This window comes from Aspergillus aculeatinus, assembly GCF_003184765.1.
Source record: "Aspergillus aculeatinus CBS 121060 unplaced genomic scaffold BO66scaffold_9, whole genome shotgun sequence".
NCBI lineage: Eukaryota > Fungi > Ascomycota > Eurotiomycetes > Eurotiales > Aspergillaceae > Aspergillus > Aspergillus aculeatinus.
Window position 1 is genome coordinate 131,746 of NW_020291478.1, and position 18,499 is coordinate 150,244.

Below are 18,499 nucleotides of genomic sequence, written 5' to 3' on the forward strand. Positions count from 1 at the left end.
AGATCAGGGGACGGTCCGGGGACTCCCGGTCTTGGCTAACCCTAGCCCTAGAATTCACAAACGGCAAGCGAAATTCATCACCATCTCAGCGCGGCGTGGAAAAGTTCAGCTTCGCGTTCCGTCTCTCCTCCCGTCATCACCACCGCGACAAGCGCCAGTCGATTGATATCCTCAATTCGATCTCCTTTGCAGAGTCAATCGTCCACCATGGCCCCCTCCCAGCTCCCCCCGATCTTCAACCCTACCTCCCAGGACATTGAGCAGCTCCTGGCTGCCCAATGCCACCTGGGATCCAAGAACCTCCAGTCCCACATGGAGCCTTACCTCTGGAAGACTCGCCCCGACGGTGTCAACGTTATCAACATTGGCAAGACCTGGTACGTTTACTACTAGGAGAAGGAAAATCGCAACGCGCAATTGGAGGAGACATGCGAATGCAAATGCAACACGCGATGAATCAATTGGGCCAGAAATCTGACTTGCGCGCGCACGCGCGATTGTTATAGGGAGAAGATCGTCCTGGCCGCCCGTATCATCGCTGCCATCGACAACCCGGCCGATGTCTGTGTTATCTCCGCTCGTCCCTACGGTCAGCGTGCTGTCCTGAAGTTCGCTTCCCACACCGGTGCCACCGCCATCGCCGGTCGCTTCACCCCCGGTAACTTCACCAACTACATCACCCGCTCTTTCAAGGAGCCCCGCCTCATCATCGTCACCGACCCCCGCACCGATGCTCAGGCCATCAAGGAGGCCAGCTACGTCAACATCCCCGTCATCGCCCTCTGCGACACTGACTCCCCCACCGACTTCGTTGACGTTGCCATCCCCACCAACAACAAGGGTCGCCACGCCATCGGTCTCGTCTGGTGGCTGCTCGCCCGTGAGGTCCTCCGCCTCCGTGGTACCATTGCCTCCCGCGAGGTTGACTGGGACGTCGTTGTCGACCTGTACTTCTACCGTGACCCCGAGGCTGAGGAGAACAAGGAGATCGCCGACGAGACCAAGGTTGCCTCCGCCGAGGAGGTTGGCCCCGCTGCCATCGAGTCCGGCTACGCTGGTGACAACTGGGACACCGCCGGTGCTGGTGCTGGTGCTCCTGGCACTGCTTTCTCCGCTGCTACCGCTGCTGCTGGTACCAGCTGGGAGGCTGACGGTGCCGACTGGGCTGCCAGCTCTGCCGCTCCTGCTGGCGAGAGCTGGGCTGAGACCAAGCCCGCTGAGGGCAACTGGTAAATGTTTGAACCCGGTGACGCGGACGGTCGTTGAGAAGGGATTTTGATTCACATCTTCTTTTCCATGAAGCATCTTGGGCGATTGGATGGGGAGCTTTCAGTGGACTCCCTTTGCGCAAATCGGAGCGACACTCGCGCACACCCTTCCAACCACAAAAGAGGAAAAGCAATTCCCTTGTCATGTCTATCCTAGTCTCTGTTCAGCAAGTTACCAAAAAAACCAAAAAGCAAAGGAAGAAAAATTGAGGAAAAAAACACACACAATCAACGGGAGATCCACTACTTCAAAACCACCCCTTTTCCTACTCTTTTCCTTTCTGACGTGGTATGCTACGGTGAAAACCTTTTTCCCGCCCATCCGATATTTGATGTTTCGTTTATGGTGTGCATCGGGGAGGAATTGCAACGTTAAACAGTTGACTTGGCGCTTATGAGGGAAAGATATCCAGTTGTTCTCTTGCCTCGGTGAGCTTCTGGGGGAAAGCCCTGTGCTGTCAATTTACAAGGTGGACTTAAGCGTTACCTTGGTTTCTCCCTGCATGTTTATCATAGCGTAATTGAAAAGTGATGCAAGCTACCATGTCTTTCCACCCTTCTTCGTAGCATTAGAGATCGTAGAGTAGAGAACCGTAACGCCAGTGGATGGGTTGAAGTCGATTTCGATATGCGATATCATCAATCTACAAGTAGTACGGTAAATCCGGACCTGCCTTATTAGAGCCATCTGCCATGTGCTTTACACCTCAGTCCATCGGCCTACCTCGACTTCCAAGATTACAAAACTCCAAGCATCCAAAAAAAAAAAAGCCCGACCAAAACACCCATGAATGATCAAGTGAAAAAGAAGGGTATCACAAACCAAAAAAAAAAAGCCAATCAACACACAACGCAACCCCCTTTACTCTGCCCGCCCGCAGCCGTCAAGGTCATCCCCGCCATCCGCGCGATATCCTCAAAGGTCTCCGCCATCAACTCACCCGTAGCGGCGGAACATTCCGCATACCGATCGCACCGAAGTTCCTGGGCGATGCGGTATGACTATCAATCAAATCAGCGTCCATCGTATTCTGCAAACAAGGAAAACAACAACCCATTTTCAGGACCAGACTCACCTCCTGTGGGTAGATGATTCCCTCTCCCTCGACTCGGAGATCTCGTTTCAATCCCACCACCATGATGGGGATGCGCTCCCCGTAGCCGTGTTGGAAGTACCGGATGATATCGTGTCGCCACTGGGAAACATGTGTCAGAATGGGGCAAGCCATGATGAAGGGGTCAGGAGGCCTGCGATATGAACAATGGTCCCCGGGCTTCAGGTCCACTTACCCCTCTCAACCCGTTCAGGGTCTCGCGATTGGAGATATCAAACGCCAGAAGCACCACATCCGGCCGGAGAGTCGACCAGTGCTGATTGGGACTGGCGGTATCGAAGATTTCGAGAGTGAATGACTTCTTGGAGAAGCGAATGTCATAGAGAAAGGGTTGGTCGCTATCCCGTAATGGGACGTCGTCTCCTCTTTGTCCTTGAAGTCGGCGATGGTTGGATTTCAGGCTTCTGGGGTGGCATTAGTGGACAAATACGATTTTTATAGGGCCAGGAAGGGAATAGTAAGGATAACAATGATTCACATTGCCCGAATATTGCATATGATGATTTGTCAAAGAACAGAATCTACTCACGATAGAAAGGTTGACTTGCCACAACCTGAGTCTCCCAGGAGTAAGATCGTAACCGTCGGGTTGTCTCCTTGGAGGTAGGAGTCCGCCATTCCGATTGGAACGCTACGGGTGTTTGTGATATATCGAGAGATTCTGTTGCTTGTAAAGCGCACTCAATTGTCACCGACAGCTGAACATCTCCCGGTAGTTCTACAGGGCTATTGCCTGTGATGGTTATCGAGATAGTAAAGATACGGAGTACAGTAAGTTAGTGTGCGAGATGCGATAAGATCCGGAATATGTATGTCACGCCGTCCGCCTCCAAACCAGTCGTTGCTTGATACTTCCCACGGTAACTCTTCACTGGGCAACCAACAGGAATTACTGTCTATATCCAATACAGTGATATGCGTTTATACTATGAAAGATAGCATGATAAACTCAAGAAGTATTTTCCTTTCGAATATATTCGAGCCACAGCTGAACGACCATATCTTCCAATGTCAGCGGGCGTAATAATACCAGGGTTACACGAGCAATACACTCCGTAAGTCATCTGGATCAGCGACTCCAAAATTTTGCTCGCAGACCCAAAGAAAACAATTTCCGCTGCCACCTCCGCGAGAGTCTCGAGTCCACCCAACATTCTTTTCCTCACGGGTATGCGAAGTCTCCAAGGAAGCCTTCGCACCTTCTTGACTCGTGCTCAAGAGTCCACTATATACAGATCCCGTCCAACAGCCGCCGCATCTTTCCACTGTTTCGCTCGTTCCTTCGCCCAGGTTAATTCCTCCCCGCTGCTGCAAACCATGTCGGATCAGCAGCAGCAGCAGCAGCAGCAGCAGCAGCAGCCCGCGCAGACGTCAACCCAGCCAGCGTCTGGCTCCTCCGATAAAGAACCGGACTACTCGACATGGCCTACCTCCAGTCTGATTGCTCGCATCACCGAACTTGAGCGCCAACTCCACTCCCGGACAGCGGAGTGCGCCGCATCGCCTGCCCCCACGACGCAGAGCACAACAAGCATTCCTCAGCAGCAGGACGACAACCCTACCGAGAAAAGGCCTGCCGATTTGCCCTCTTCTTCGACAGCCAAGCAGGAATTACAGCCACGGAAGCCTAAGCCCGCGAAAGTGCGCCGGGAGATCGATCCTTCGAAGTATAACACGCGCTACATCGCACTGAAGTTTGCCTACCTGGGACAGCGGTATAACGGATTGGAACACGCGAACGGCAATGCCACACCGTTGCCGACTATTGAGGAGGAACTTTATAAGGCACTGCGCAAGACACGTCTGATCTTTCCGACCGATACTTCTGGGGATGACTTTGTCGACAACTATGCGCCGCGTGAGGTCAAGCCCTACTGGATCAACTGGGACGGATGCCAGTACTCCAAGGCTGGCCGCACGGACCGCGGTGTGAGCGCTTTTGGGCAGGTCGTTAGTATCAGGGTCCGCAGCACGCGACCAATGCGCAAGACGGATGCGCAGAACCCGGACACGGCTATGGAAAACACGGAGGAGGCGTATGACGGTTGGGATCATATCAAGGATGAACATCCTTATGTGAGCATGTTGAATAAGGTCCTTCCGCAGGATATCAGGGTCCTGGCGTGGTGCCCCAACCCTCCTGAAGGGTTCGATGCTCGTTTCTCCTGCCGAGAACGACACTACAAGTACTTTTTCACCCAGCCTGCCTTCTCTCCAACCCCTGGGCCTCTCGGATTAATGCCTCGTGCCAATGACGGAACGAACGCTCGTCCGAAGTACAGAGAGGGTTGGCTGGACATTGAGGCGATGCGTGAAGCCGCCAAATACTTCGAAGGCACGCACGATTTCCGCAATTTCTGCAAGCTGGATGTTACCAAACAGATTGAAAATTTCTCCCGTGAGATTTTCCGCGCTGATATTGAATTGATTGATGCCAAAAACACCCCGCTGGGTTACGTCAACGAGCCAGAGTTTCGCGCCGTTGAGGGCGAGCAAGACACCGGATCATCCGTTGAGCCTACACCTACTGCTGCTAAGGTGTATGTCTTTCATCTAGAAGGATCCGCATTCCTATGGCATCAGGTTCGTCACATGGTCAGTGTCTTGTTCCTTGTTGGCCAGGGCCTCGAACCCCCAACCATTGTGCGCGACCTGCTAGATGCATCCAAAAACCCGCGCAAGCCCACTTATGAGATGGCATCTGACGCCCCTCTTGTCCTTTGGGATTGTATTTACCCTGACGAGCAGAGCGGTAGCCGCAAGGATGCGTTGGAGTGGGTTTATGCAGGCGATATCAGGCAGATCAAATCCCATCTCGGCAAAGGTGGCGGCAAGTTTGGTCTCGGTGGAATTGTCGAGGAGCTCTGGGCTGTTTGGAGACAGCGTAAGATTGATGAGATCCTAGCCGGCACGCTGCTCGACCTGGCTGTTAGTCAAAGAGATCAAACCATGATCGCTACCGGAGGAGCAAACCCTGTTTGGGAGCGGAAGAACAGAGGACAAAAAGTGTTCATTGGTGGCAACGATTCCAGAACAGGCGGTGATTATATTCCAGTCATGCACAAACGCAAGACGGAGCTCGTTGAGGTCCAGAATGCGCGGTGGTTGGCCACCAAACAACGAAAAACGGAGGCTGGTGCGAAGGCGTCCAAGATGGAGATGTAGATAAGATTAGTTTCTGTACTTACCCTGACATGTTGCATTCATGCGCGAAGTCTCGCGCTTGCTCCTCACAGGAGTATCTTTTCTGAAACCCATGATGTTCACATTCTCCGTTTAAATCACGCTATGACTTGGAATCATACAGACATCGTCGGGAGCCTCTCCAGACCTCTTCTAGAATTTGTCGATTCGGAAGGAGGTTCTATCCGCTGTCAGTTAGGCGATGCCAAACACACATACGCCCCCAATTCAAACTCACAGGGAAAACCACGAGGACTTCTGTCTCCCCTTCGACAATTACAGCGAGATAGAAGCGAACCTCGAATCCCTTAAAAGCCTCGTGGATCACAATATCCTGGATCTGTGTGGTAGGTATGAATCGCGTAGACGCTTTTGATAAGTACGTGTTGGAGGATGTCGAAGTCTGGATGCCCAGCCCGCGTATAACGAGGAGCGACTCTTCTGTACCGTAGCAATGGAAGTTAGCACCGCTGGATGAGTCAAACAACAGCCGCACACATCGAACGAACCTGTGTATCCTTTTCTGAAGACACCATACATCACAATTGCACTGACCAGTCCCACAGCTGGGTAGCTGTACCTATCCGCGTAGCCACAAACCGAGGCGCCCAGCGGTGTCGACCATACAGCTGCCCAGGGGATCAATCGCGCTTCTTGGATGTAGGAAGAGTGTCGGAGTTTGGCGACATCAAGTAAGAGCACGCAGAAAAAGCTCAGCACCCGCAGCACAACTTGCAGGTAGAATAGAACTTTTGCAGGCGTGCTGGTATGTCTTGAGGCATTCGAAACGGTGAACGAGACGGTCGTCGGGGACGGGCGCCGTAGGATGAGGCGGCCTGGCATGGAGGGAAAACAATGCGATTGACTAGTGCCAACAGGTCACGGTCCAGTGATTCGGGATTGAGGTGCAAAGCCCGTACGTTTATAGATGCCGAGTTTGAATTAATTTGAAGATTCTCATACTGATCACTTTTGAGAGGAGAAGCAGACCTCAGGGCTAGTAGCTAGCAGTAGTAGGTAATCTAGTCCCTGAACGGCTAAATGAGCTCTCTTCGGTTGTGTCGTACCGCATCACGTGCATCGTGTCGCACCTGCCAATGCCCGGTCTAGACCAACCACTTGTCTCACTGATTGCCCAACCTTGTGGCCTTATCAGTGAGCTGAGAAAAGCATTTTAAGGAGCTGGAGAGGGGTATGGGTCGTAAGAGGCTCATGCCAGTCAGGCGGCCTTAATAGACGCTGGGGCAGGACAGAGCACAAAAACCAGCAAGCTCCCAAGCAACTAAGGACTCCCCGGACGCATAACAAGAATGAATGGATTTGAGATAGAAATGAGATATTGATATCTTCATGATAACTCAAACTTGTACGGAGTACTTGAAACGAAACGATAAATCGAAGAGCTCTTTACTTCTCTACAGCCCATGGATTTTATTCTCTGCCAGCCTTCCGAGATGAACCATGAAGTTGAAAGCGTGTCCCGGAAACTGCCAGACAAGCTTGAAGGCATTTCTGAGAATATGTTGCAGCGCGAAAGCTCTTTCCGGAGTGGGAATGGAAGGGCAATGATGGATCTTGCTGGTCAGCGTCTCACGCGTGAGACTTGCTTATTGTAACCTTTGAGCAAGTCCCCGTTCTGTGTTTCCAATCCAAGTGTACCTGTTTGTCCACGTATTACTTTGGTGAATATTCTTCTCAGGTTACCTTTGAGCTGATGCTGACCAGATTGTCACAGGAGAACCAAGCATTACATGTGTTGTCCCGTCATATGACGTTCCCATGTGCTGCGATTCCTTCCATGTGGATGAATGATTGTGATGAGGGCCTAGCGTGATAGCTTGCAAGCGAAATGGGGTGGGCCGATTGAATTCCAGATACCTAGACTCAGGTTTAGGGGAATGCTGCTGGAGATTGAGAGTGCTTGTGCTGTGCACTCTTTATGCAGCAGTGCTGTGAGGATTTCAGCTGCGATCACTGATATCAATGATACCCGTGTGTTTGATAATAACTAGTGGCCTATGCCATTCAGGCACTAAGGCATCAGCGACCTCGGAGGTCCGCCTCCAGTCCGATTCCGGGGTCACAGGCCCGGGTGTGATGAGTCATCACTGCGGGGCCGTTGGATTCGCCCGTGCTGGCAGGGCGGGACTAGCCGGAAGAAGGAAATCTGCAGCCTGAGGCTGCCCCCCGCCTGCAGCCTGAACCGACGGCCGGGTTCCACTCGCGGCAGAGGCATTTTTTTTTTCCTCGTCTCTATGGCCGATTCTCCACGAATCTCTTCCTATTCTCTCCTCCCTCCTTCTGATCTCGATGTCTGTTTTTCCTTCTCCATCCATTCGCTTGGAACCCATCCCTGTCCCTGATTCCCCGCCATGAGGTAGTTGCTTGTCCACTTCCATCGTCGAGATCTTTTGTTCTTCTCCCTGCTGCTCCAAGCCAGCGCTCTCCTCTCTTTGGTCGTGCTAATCTCACCCTTCGTCCCGCCCCTCCAGACCCGCCGACTCATCGGATATCTCCCCTCCCCCTCCGCAAACGATTCGGTCTTCCTCGCCTGTGATCTTGCAACCCACCGGATTTCCTGACGCTGCTCAGTCGACTCCTCAGAACAATATGGTGCGCAACATTGTCGTCATTGGGGGTACCTCCCACCCTCAGCTGACCCAAAACATTTGCAACGTTCTGGGTATCCCTGCGGCAGACGTCCTGCTGTCGAAATTCTCCGTCGGTGAGACCCGTGTCGAAATTAAAGAATCCGTCCGTGGCAAGGATGTCTACATCATCCAATCCGGTGGCGGAAAGGTCAATGATCTCTTGATGGAACTGCTCATCACCATCTCGGCCTGCAAAACCGCCTCGGCAAAGAGAGTCACTGCGGTTCTACCGCTCTTCCCATACTCTCGTCAGAGTGACATCCCGTACAACAAGACGGGCGCTCCGCTGACCAAGTCTTCCCTTGCGAGCAAATCCGGCAATGGCTACACTTTTGAAAGTACCCCGCCTACCCCACACCCGGGGAAGCCCGAGAGCTGCAGTCTGCTCAACGGTGTGGACAACCTTCAGAAGAGCCTGGCCAAGGCTCAATTGGAAGATATCAGCAACGGTAGCCCGGTGAAGAGACAACGTCCAGTCAATGGTCTGCCCCGCAGTGACACCATGGACTCTCTGCCCTCTCTTCACAGTGGAAGCGTCGCAGAAGAGGAGGCCAACAAGATCAACAACTTCCAGCCCCGTCCGGGCTACAAGCAGTGGGTGGCTCAGGCAGGCACCCTGGTTGCGGATTTGCTCACTTGTGCTGGTGCCGATCACATCATCACCATGGATCTTCATGACCCTCAATACCAGGGATTTTTCGACATCCCTGTCGACAACCTTTATGGCCGACCCCTGCTGAAGAGCTATATTCAGCGCAATATCCCCAACTACAAACAGGCTGTCATTGTCAGTCCTGATGCCGGTGGCGCTAAGCGGGCCACCGCGATCGCCGATTCGATGGGCGTTGAATTCGCCCTTATCCACAAGGTTCGTTCAATTCCGGTCTTCTGATGTCGCACTTTATCTGATTCCCTGTAGGAGCGCCGCCCTACACGGATCACGGATCGCCAGAATGCCACCATGATGCTGGTCGGTGACGTCAAGGATCGGACCGCTATTCTGATTGATGACCTGGCGGACACCTCCAACACCATCACCAGAGCGGCGAAGCTTCTGAAGAGGGAAGGAGCTGCCCGAGTCTATGCGTTGGTGACGCACGGTATTCTGAGTGGCGATGCGATTGATCGCATCAATGCTAGCGCTTTGGACAAGGTTGTTGTCACCAACAGTGTGGACCAGGCGGACCACCTGCGCAGATGTCCCAAGCTGGAGGTTTTGGAGGTTGGCCACGTCTTTGCCGAGGTAATATCCCTTTCGAGGTGTTCAAGGTACAAGGAACTGATTTCGTTGTATAGGCCATCCGTCGCGTTCACCACGGCGAGAGTATCAGCGTTCTCTTCCAGTACGACTAACGGACATGCCGTCACGGGTTTCTTATTATGTTTTATCTATTCCATTTTCTTTCTTTTTTGTGTGTGACGTCCATACAAAGTAAATCATAAACTTGTTGGGAGAATATGAAGAGCGACGAAATCTTGGGTCATCTTCCACGGATTGCTTTTTTATCATTTTTCTTTGACATCGGCTGAAGTGCCCTTCTTGGTTTCTGAACGCTTAGGGGACTTCTTGCTATCGCATATCATCGCTGGCTGTGCATTTTTCTTTACCAAAAATATATCGAAACTCCAATTGCCAAAAGAAAGCGGACTAGAAATCATGTCATGCGTCTAGTCCCTGGCATAAGGTGTTGGTTACCCTCCCACATGGCCTTGCGTCTATGCCCACTATATTTCCCATTCTTGTCGACCTATCTGGTTATTTCTGTGTCTCTGGGGAGTTTCTTTGCTTTTTTGTTCGTTTTGACACCGTCATATGTCCGCCCCTGGTATGATGTTCAGGAAGCAGGTGGGTCCATATGCATGAACATATATCCAACAATCATCATGAGAACTTCGGCCATGTGTCTGAAGTAACGAGAATCTATCAGATCAATCCATTTCTTTTCACTCTTGCACCAGAGCAGGGAATCATTACGTTTGTTCTTTCGGAAATAATTGACCTTATCTACATGGTCTTTGTAGTTGGTCCGTTTCCAACGACTTGAAAAAGTGAGTCTCGGAAACATTACTGGCATGGTATCGGTGTATATCTTTTTGCGTATAAATACTTACCGCGCAGACATGCCACACGCTACATAATATCCTCAGAAAGTGTTGATCGTGCTACAAAGAAGTACGTGCCGCCCTTTAGAGCCAAGCCAAGATGCGCAGCGATGCAGCTCCACGAGACGAGAGGAATTCGACGATTGGAAGATACTCAATAGGACCGAGTCCGCCCGTTTGACTAGAGCTAGCAGCGGAGAGAAAGCAAAGACAGAAGAGGCGACGCCTCACTTCGAGCATAAGATACAAGGGATCAAAAGTTACTAACACACGAACCAATTGCGAAAGGAGCATGGAGTATATTTTGGGCGCGGGAGAGATGGACAAAAGGGAGAGAGAGATGAAAGGGATAGGGACCCAGAGGAGAGATCATATAGGGAGGCTTTAAACAAGACGGCTAAAAAAAGTAAAAGGAAGAAACATGGTATCTAGAAAACAGAGATAAAGTTCCCGATCCTCTCTTTCTGATTTTGCGCAATACACTCGGCGATCCAGGTGACGTTTCGAATTTCCTGATTCGGGATGATTAGCTGAATAAGTCCACGCAAGAATGGTGGGGTCAGTGTCTTACCTGCTCCTTCAATCTCATCCACCCATATACCACCGCAGGCGAGAACTGCCGCGTGAACACCACCTTGCACATCTCCATCTCCTTCTGGTAGAACAGATCCTCCAAGCTCTTCCCGTCCGAGGCGCCGCCCATGCCACCCAGGCCGCCGCCGCCCTGCGTCAGGCCGACCGTATCGAAGAACGCCTTGTAATCGGCGGAGATGCTCACGGCGAGGGCGACGGACTCGATGTCATCCGCCCGCGAGAGCATCAGCGACCCCTCCGGCCAGAGCTTGCCGAACTCCGGGTACAGCTTCCTCCGCTCCTGCTTCGACAGCTCCGTGCCGAACGAGTTGAGTGTGATATTGATCGCCCGCCGATCGGCCTCGAATTGCAGGATCTCCGACATGACCTCCTGGGTCGGAGTGCCCTTGAAGTCCGGGTGTGTGGTGACGAACTGGTGGAAGTCCTCCAGGTAGTTCTTGTAGAGGGTGTTGCGCACGATCTCGATGTTGAGCTCGTCCAGATCCTGGTGGCTCAGACTCCCCTTGAAGTACCCGGCCAGGGGCGTTTCGATCAAGACGGAGTTGTACAGCTCTTCGATGTTGGTGGCGACACAGAGGACGGGCAGGGTCTCGAACCAGCCTAGCGGATGGCACCGTTCCAGGAGCTCGCGGGTGTCTCGTTCGTGCAGGGTACCGGTAATGAGCAGGGCGATGTTGTCAATCATGTACCCGTAGGTCAGGTACCGCAGGAACTTTTCCGTCGACCCCGTGGCCTGCGCGAGGAGATAGCGGAATTCAGCAACCAGCTTGTCGGTCATCTTGCCTGCCAGGGCGGAGGTCGATGGGTTCGGGGGGAGAGCGGCGAGGAAGTCGCCATATGCGGGGGCGAGCTGGAGCTTGACATCTGCGGGCAAGAAAGAAGACGCTGTGTGAGTTTTTGTTTGCGCTCGTGAGGGATTCAGTCTGGGAGCAACGGACCATCGATCGATTCGCATTGAGTCAAGTTGGAGTAGTGTTGGCTAGTCAGAAGGCTGTTCCGATACCCTCGGGCAATGCCCTCAATGTAGCTGATCAGGACAGTTAGCCAGGGGAGATCCGGGGGGGGGGTTTTGGAGAAACATTTCGAGTGACATACCCGCTCTTGACGTTGAAGAAAAGACCCTCCATTATGGTCGGAAGCGCACGAATCCTCAAGCTGCCTCTATATCGTCAAATGGGGAAGATTCGAAGCAGATTGGAGCACTTGCTGGTATGGATTCCAGTTGTCGCTATCTCAGTCGACGTAAACCACAATCCCGTGACCACGCCCGGATGGGTCTCCCGTGTCGCCTAAGGTTACATAAGCTGGCTAGACAGTGTGTCTGGCGCACCTCGCACCGCCACCTGCGGGCACCAGCCACAGTCCGCACGGCGTTTTCGCTTTTTTCACTTTTTGGTGTCGAAAAATTTCCCAGCGATTGCAATCCTCGTCCAGCACGCGGTTTCGTCCCCCGTCGCCAACTTACGCCAACCCCTCCCTCTTAATTCCGACACCCCCCCTCGCCCCTCGCCCCTCGCACTTCTAGCTGGTGCTTTTTTTGCCCGTTTTGTTTGTTTCGTTATCACAGCTAGACGTCGAGAGCCTACATCATGACGCTCTTCATCCTCACGGAGACCAGTGCGGGCTATGCCCTGCTCAAGGCCAAGGACAAGAAGCTCCTGAAGAGAGACGACCTCACCACTGAGGCTGCTACCGCAGAGGGTGTTTCCAACCTGTAAGTTGGCCTTGTCTTGGGATTTGATGAAACTGCTGCAATTACAATTGGAGTGATCTCATGCAAAAAAATTTTCCCCTCCGTGCGCCCACCGTACGTCTAACTTGCGCAACCTAGTTTGAAATTGAAGAGCTTCCAGAAGTTCGACAGCGCCGCGACTGCCCTGGAGGAAGTTGCTGCTCTCGTGGAAGGAAAGGTTACCCCCCGTCTGGCCAGCCTCTTGGACGAAGTCAAGGATGAGAAGAAGGTCTCTCTGGCTGTTTCCGACCCCAAGCTCGGTATGTGCTCTTCCTTGCCTTTGATGGCGAACTAGGGAAATGTCAATTTTACTGACTCGGAGTATCACAGGAAACGCCATTGGCAAGCTTCCTGGCCTTTCCATCGAGTTGGTTGCCGACTCCTCCACCACCGACATCTACCGTGCCATCCGTGAACACCTGCCCACTCTCATCCCCGGCCTTCTTCCCCAGGATATGTCCACTATGGCCCTGGGTCTGTCGCACTCTCTTGCTCGTCACAAGCTCAAGTTCTCCCCCGACAAAATCGACACCATGATTGTGCAGGCTATCGGTCTGTTGGATGATTTGGACAAGGAACTCAACAACTACGCCATGCGTGTTAAGGAATGGTACGGCTGGCACTTCCCCGAGCTGGCCAAGATCTTGAACGACAACATCGCCTACGCCAGACTCGTCCTGAAGATGGGCATGCGCACTAATTGGGAGACTGCCGATCTCGCCGAGATCCTCCCCGAGGAGATTGAGGGTGCCGTCAAGGCCGCCGCTGATCGGTCCATGGGTACCGAGATCAGCCAGGAGGACTTGGAGCACATCCAAGCTCTGGCCGAGCAGGTCGTTGGCTTTGCCGAATACCGTCAGCAGCTGGCTGGCTACCTCACCGCCCGTATGAACGCCATTGCCCCCAACTTGACTGCCCTTGTCGGTGACCTCGTCGGTGCTCGTCTCATTGCCCACGCCGGTAGCTTGACCAACCTGTCCAAGAGCCCTGCTTCTACCCTCCAGATTCTGGGTGCCGAGAAGGCCCTGTTCCGTGCCTTGAAGACCAAGCACGATACTCCCAAATACGGTCTGATCTACCACGCCTCTTTGATCGGCCAGGCCACTGGCAAGAACAAGGGTAAGATGGCCAGAGTCTTGGCCGCCAAGGCCTCCCTGGGTCTCCGTGTGGATGCCCTGGCCGAGTGGGATGACGATGCCACCGAGGAGGACAAGGCTGCCCTCGGTACCGAGGCCCGCTACAACCTCGAGCGCAAATTGGCCGCCATGGAGGGCAAGCCCCTCAAGCCCCGCGGTGTGGCTATCGCCCCCAACGGCGCCGCTCAGCCCCAGAAGTTTGACCTCAACGAGGCCCGGAGATACAACCCCGATGCTGACGCTCTGACCGGCGACGAGCCCCCGGCTTCCGCCAAGAAGAGCAAGAAGGACAAGAAGCTCGTTGAGGAGGTCGAGGACGAGGAGATGGTTGATGCCGCTTCCGACGACGAGGGAGACTCCTCCGACGAGGACTCCGACGAGGAGTCCTCCAAGAAGAAGAAGAAGAGCAAGGACTCCGAGCTCGAGAAGCTGGCCGAGCAGGCCGGCCTGAGCGTCAAGCGGTACAAGCGCAAGCTCGAGCGGGGCGAGATCCAATTCGACGCCGAGGGCAAGCCCAGCTCCGTCAGCAAGAAGGACATCAAGAAGGCCAAGAAGGACGCCAAGAAGGCCGCCAAGGGCGAGGAGAAGAAGCGCAAGCGCTCCGACGACGGCGAGGAAGTCGACACCAGCGACAAGAAAAAGAAGAAGAAGAGCAAGAGCAAGAGCGACGAGTAAAGGGGACGACCCAAATTTTTTTTTTTATAAAAGAGAAAAAAGTTCTTCTTTCCTCACCCCACCTTCTAACGGATGGCTACGCTTCGAGAGATGTTTCCTTGTATGATATCACACACATCTTTTGTGTCTCTTTTCCTATTGTCCTTTTGCTATTTGAGTTGAAGTGTTATATTGTGTGTTTGGGTGGCATTTCCAAAGAACGGATGGAAGCATTTTTCACATCCTATCCCATGGCGCAGAGGTGCTTTTTTTGGTCAAGGCAGTTCGAATTCCAGGAATAATGTTAACTTCAGAAAAAAGATTTGTGCTGCATGAACGTAGTATGTATGAGTTTAGATCGCCTTGGTCGGCACTTGCAGAGGGACTGCAGGCAGTGTCCCTTACATAGAGAGTATTCAAGTCGCGAGAGAGCAGGATACAGAAAGGGAGGCTGGAAGTCGATGGGCACAGCATCGCGTGCAGCACCACACTAGTCATTTTCCTTTCAAAACCGTAGGACTCTTTGGAGAACAAACCAGAAGACCTACATCTAATCATCACAGCATCCCACACACGAATCCCCAGCGCGAGGAAGAAAAAAAAAAAAAAAAAAAAAAAAAAAAAAAAAAGGGCAATCGTCATTTTGCTCACATACCACCCGTTGTCGGTCGCGGATGTTTCAGCCCACACCGACCACCACGACACCCACCATAGTACATACTTGTCCGGATGGAGATTGAAGTATCCCAGGAGAGGGATGAGGCGTCGTGTTGTGAGCAAGATATATGTTTCCCCGGTAGCGAACTGCCAGGTAACATGAGACAAGAGGTAAATCAGAATCTGTGTGGTCTGAGCGAGTGGCGATGAAGTGGCTCTCGTCAAGATAGATGCACTTATCTAACTATATCGAGATGCATGAGCATGCAGAAAAGTCTAGATCAGGTACTTCCAGCATCGCCGACTGCTGATTCTACGGGTTATCAGCGGTAAGTTATAGGCTTGGGCGGAGTGATTGTGCAGCCACCACGAGCGGGAATCGGGAAGGGGACTTGGTCGGGTGCTGCTCTGGACCATACTAGGTATACACATTGGACGATTGGGTTTCAGGAGACTGTGCTGACCCTTGTAGGTATAGTACAGTTACGATGCTTCGAGAGTCGGAGAAATTCATAACTATATAGCAAAGCTTGTGTCTCATTACTCGTATCGACTCCGTTGATAATCTATACAATAAGCATTCGAGTGTCTATCGCCTCTCAAGAATAGGCGTCTTTCTCGACTCCATATCCCTTGAACACTAGACTCAATGGTGAGCCAGGATCTTGGCCACAGCAGCCTCGGCCACGACCATAATGGTGGCCTGGATGTTACCGGTGGGAAGGTCGGGGTGAATACTGCCATCGACAATGTACTGCACGGGAGATTGATCAGCAAACGTTCTTCATGTTGCAGAGAGAAATCACATACCAAGTTGTCCATTCCATAGACCTTCGTGTTGGTATCGACGACGGAGGTACCGTTCCCGTGGCGGCCATCGTCCGTGCCCATCTTCGCGGTGGTCGTGTAGTGCATACCGGTGGTCGGGTTGGCTAGGATGGAAGAGACGTTGGTGTTGGCCCCCAGTTGGAAGCCGGTGGAGGGGGCAGTCAGGTCGGCGACCAGGCCCTCGATGAACAGCTTGGCCGCAGCGCGATCGCCCGCGGTGTTCATCCAAGGGGTCTGCTCATAGACGGTGTTACCGTCAGTATCCAGTCCAAGGACACCGGAAGAAGTGAGACCGTGGGTCATGTAGGTCGTCAGGGTGACTTCGTTCTCGCCAGTGGGCGCGCATGATCCTTGGTAGTACCGGGTCTGACCGTCGACCACATTGGAGGAGAAGAAGATCAGCCGGTGCTTTCCTTGGGTCAGCACACCGTCGCCCTTGGCATAGAGACTAATGTCGGCGGTATCAGTGCCGTTGTAGATCCCGGTCCAGTCAAGCGGGCCGTACGTGCCATTGGTCTTGACGACGATGGTGAAGATGGGATGGTCCTTGAGACCTACACCGACGGGGAGGTTGATCCATTCGTTCTTGGGTGGGACGATGACACCGCTCTTTTGAGCGGTCCCGATCTGAGACTGAGGTCCGATGCCCGAGTTGAACAAGAGGCGAGGTGTTGAAAGGGCGCCCGCAGACAGGACGACTCTGCCGTTGGCGGCCAGTGTGATGTTTTCCAGACGACCGGAGGCGTTCTCGACCTCGACTCCAGTAGCCTTGCTACCGGAACGGAGTACACGAGTCACCTTGGAGCCAAGCTGAAGCTCAAAGTTGTTATGCTTCTCAGCAAGGGGAAGGTAGGTGCGGACCGGGCCCGCACGCTTCTGGTCCTTAAGGTTCCAGGAAGGGTAGCTGTAGACCTGGTGTTTCTGGTTGGGCTGCGAGATCATGTTGACGGCTTTCCAACCGATGTTGCTGAAAAAGTTGGAAAGCACAGTATAGAGCCCTTGATCGTAGCGCTTGCCATCGGCAGAGGGCAGGATAGTTCCTGGGTTGCGCTCGTAAAGCCTGTCGGCAGCAGACTTGACATCGCTCCATTTCCAACCCTGGGGCCACTTATCGTCGAAATCATGGTCTGGTGGGTGCACGAAGACCATGTAGTTCACAGTGACACCGCCACCGAGAACACAGGCTGCAGTCCCAGCAGTATCGGTGCAGACATACTCCTCCCACTCAGGTAGAGCACCAATGTCGGCAGACAAGCCTGGCACATCGACTGGGGTCAAGTTCTTGTTCCAAACAAGCGTGTCATTGGCACCCGTAGCCACAGTCGGACCGCGCCCCCGCTCTAGCAGGAGGACTTTCTTGTTGGCCTCGGCCAGACGCTCGGCGGTAATGATGCCGGAAGGCCCTCCACCGACGACGATGTAGTCATATGCATCGGCCTTTTCAACAGTGTGTGCATGCGGCGAGCCAGCGACTCCAAGAGCGGAGCCGATGGCAACCAGTCCTCCAACAATAGCAGAGCGCATATCGACTAACTCAAAGACGTTGTCAAGGATGAAGTCCAGTCAGAGGGAGATCAGGCAGCATAAGACATCAATTTATAGTTCGCCAGGGCGGGCTATTGTCGCATGGGTTTTCAGGTGTACACTGCCGGGAGGCTCGCCATCATTACCCGAGCGTGGCCCGTCATCTCGATCCGCATCACTGCGTTGAATCAGTTCTGGGAACCTTCATCTCAAGGAAAAGTTGAATCCCGGTTCCGTAGTCAAGCTAGCTTCAAGAGTCGAAACCCGTCCATTTCCGACGTTCGGGCAGTTTGAACACGGCCCGGAGGTCCACTTGTGCAATATACATGGAAAGACCCTCATCCACGAGGGAATTTTCTATCTGGATTAGGCAAGCTATGTCGCAGATCAGTCGAGGTCCCTCGTCGAACGAGCCCCTCGCGAGGAAATGGGCGCAGTGGGCTTGAGCATTTGCCGTGGGGTGCAGGAAATTATCTAGAGTTCCATCTAATCATGGGCGTTGAAGGTTAAAAGCGGGTCCTAGAAGATGGACGGTCGACTAGAAACCACCGGTTGGAATGCAAAGATCTGACAAATTCAGGTTCAGGGGACAAGAGTGGACTCGCAAATATCCTCATCTGCTGCACAACGGCTCGTCTTCTATCACTAAGCAGTGCAAATTCCGAGAAGAAGCGAATTCTTGCTAATGAATCCCGCATATTCAGACCCTTGTGCTGTTCAGGAACGGAAGACACGGAGTCTGCTTTACTGGCTATTTTTCGGGAACGCAGCCTGAAACGACAACATCCAAGTCGATCTCAATTAAGGTATGATATCTTGCCAGGTCTGGCGTGTGAGTAGATGATCGGACCGATTGGTATGCGGGCCAATTTCGGCCACGGGTCTCAGTCTGCGAGGGCTGTCTGCAGGAACGGAATCATGGACCCGCATCGGCCCCATTTACCAGAAGCTCAGGGTGTTTGCGAGGTGCTCGCTTGGTTTAGGCAAGGTCTGCTGCAGGACGGAGCATAACAAAGACTATCACTGCATAGCAAACCGTAAGGTAGGGAAGTAT

The 18,499-nt window shown here is 53.0% G+C and overlaps 8 protein-coding genes across 8 annotated transcripts; 4 read left to right on the forward strand and 4 right to left on the reverse strand.

Moving 5' to 3' along the window:
- Nucleotides 1–207: 207 nt before the first annotated feature.
- Nucleotides 208–1,224, forward strand: rps0 (40S ribosomal protein uS2; the record flags this gene model as incomplete). The annotated part of the gene is made up of 2 exons (XM_025644497.1): nt 208–381; nt 511–1,224. Coding segments are annotated over 2 exons (888 nt in total), but the record flags the coding sequence as incomplete, so codon positions are not given.
- Nucleotides 1,225–2,057: 833 nt separating this feature from the next.
- On the reverse strand, nt 2,058–3,138 carry BO66DRAFT_368152 (putative Rho-like small GTPase). The gene is made up of 4 exons (XM_025645321.1): nt 2,913–3,138; nt 2,559–2,787; nt 2,345–2,464; nt 2,058–2,270 (listed from the first exon to the last, which is right to left on the reverse strand). Exons 1-4 carry the CDS (start codon nt 2,999–3,001, stop codon nt 2,109–2,111), a joined length of 600 nt encoding a protein of 199 aa, XP_025506699.1. The 5' UTR covers nt 3,002–3,138; the 3' UTR covers nt 2,058–2,108.
- A 371-nt stretch (nt 3,139–3,509) lies between these two features.
- On the forward strand, nt 3,510–5,628 carry BO66DRAFT_389449 (pseudouridine synthase DEG1). The gene has a single exon (XM_025646803.1). The coding sequence runs from the start codon at nt 3,701–3,703 to the stop codon at nt 5,546–5,548; it is 1,848 nt and encodes a 615-aa protein (XP_025506700.1). The 5' UTR covers nt 3,510–3,700; the 3' UTR covers nt 5,549–5,628.
- BO66DRAFT_249327 (PIG-H family GPI synthesis protein) lies at nt 5,609–6,610 on the reverse strand. The gene is made up of 3 exons (XM_025642942.1): nt 6,076–6,610; nt 5,805–6,007; nt 5,609–5,747 (listed from the first exon to the last, which is right to left on the reverse strand). The coding sequence occupies exons 1-3, from the start codon at nt 6,407–6,409 to the stop codon at nt 5,670–5,672; spliced, it is 615 nt and encodes a 204-aa protein (XP_025506701.1). The 5' UTR covers nt 6,410–6,610; the 3' UTR covers nt 5,609–5,669.
- A 1,260-nt stretch (nt 6,611–7,870) lies between these two features.
- BO66DRAFT_249335 (ribose phosphate diphosphokinase subunit PRS5) lies at nt 7,871–9,725 on the forward strand. The gene is made up of 4 exons (XM_025642943.1): nt 7,871–7,878; nt 8,059–9,085; nt 9,137–9,460; nt 9,514–9,725. The coding sequence occupies exons 2-4, from the start codon at nt 8,177–8,179 to the stop codon at nt 9,568–9,570; spliced, it is 1,290 nt and encodes a 429-aa protein (XP_025506702.1). The 5' UTR covers nt 7,871–7,878; nt 8,059–8,176; the 3' UTR covers nt 9,571–9,725.
- A 710-nt stretch (nt 9,726–10,435) lies between these two features.
- On the reverse strand, nt 10,436–12,136 carry BO66DRAFT_418384 (H(+)-transporting V0 sector ATPase subunit d). The gene is made up of 4 exons (XM_025649738.1): nt 12,010–12,136; nt 11,853–11,941; nt 10,892–11,778; nt 10,436–10,832 (listed from the first exon to the last, which is right to left on the reverse strand). Exons 1-4 carry the CDS (start codon nt 12,039–12,041, stop codon nt 10,749–10,751), a joined length of 1,092 nt encoding a protein of 363 aa, XP_025506703.1. The 5' UTR covers nt 12,042–12,136; the 3' UTR covers nt 10,436–10,748.
- A 207-nt stretch (nt 12,137–12,343) lies between these two features.
- nop58 (RNA-processing protein NOP58) lies at nt 12,344–14,750 on the forward strand. Its single transcript, XM_025645322.1, has 3 exons — nt 12,344–12,628; nt 12,746–12,906; nt 12,977–14,750. Exons 1-3 carry the CDS (start codon nt 12,504–12,506, stop codon nt 14,455–14,457), a joined length of 1,767 nt encoding a protein of 588 aa, XP_025506704.1. The 5' UTR covers nt 12,344–12,503; the 3' UTR covers nt 14,458–14,750.
- Nucleotides 14,751–15,739: 989 nt separating this feature from the next.
- Nucleotides 15,740–17,445, reverse strand: BO66DRAFT_316200 (cellobiose dehydrogenase; the record flags this gene model as incomplete). The annotated part of the gene is made up of 2 exons (XM_025643496.1): nt 15,740–15,847; nt 15,904–17,445. The coding sequence occupies 2 exons, from the start codon at nt 17,443–17,445 to the stop codon at nt 15,740–15,742; spliced, it is 1,650 nt and encodes a 549-aa protein (XP_025506705.1).
- Between the last annotated feature and the right edge of the window lie 1,054 nt (nt 17,446–18,499).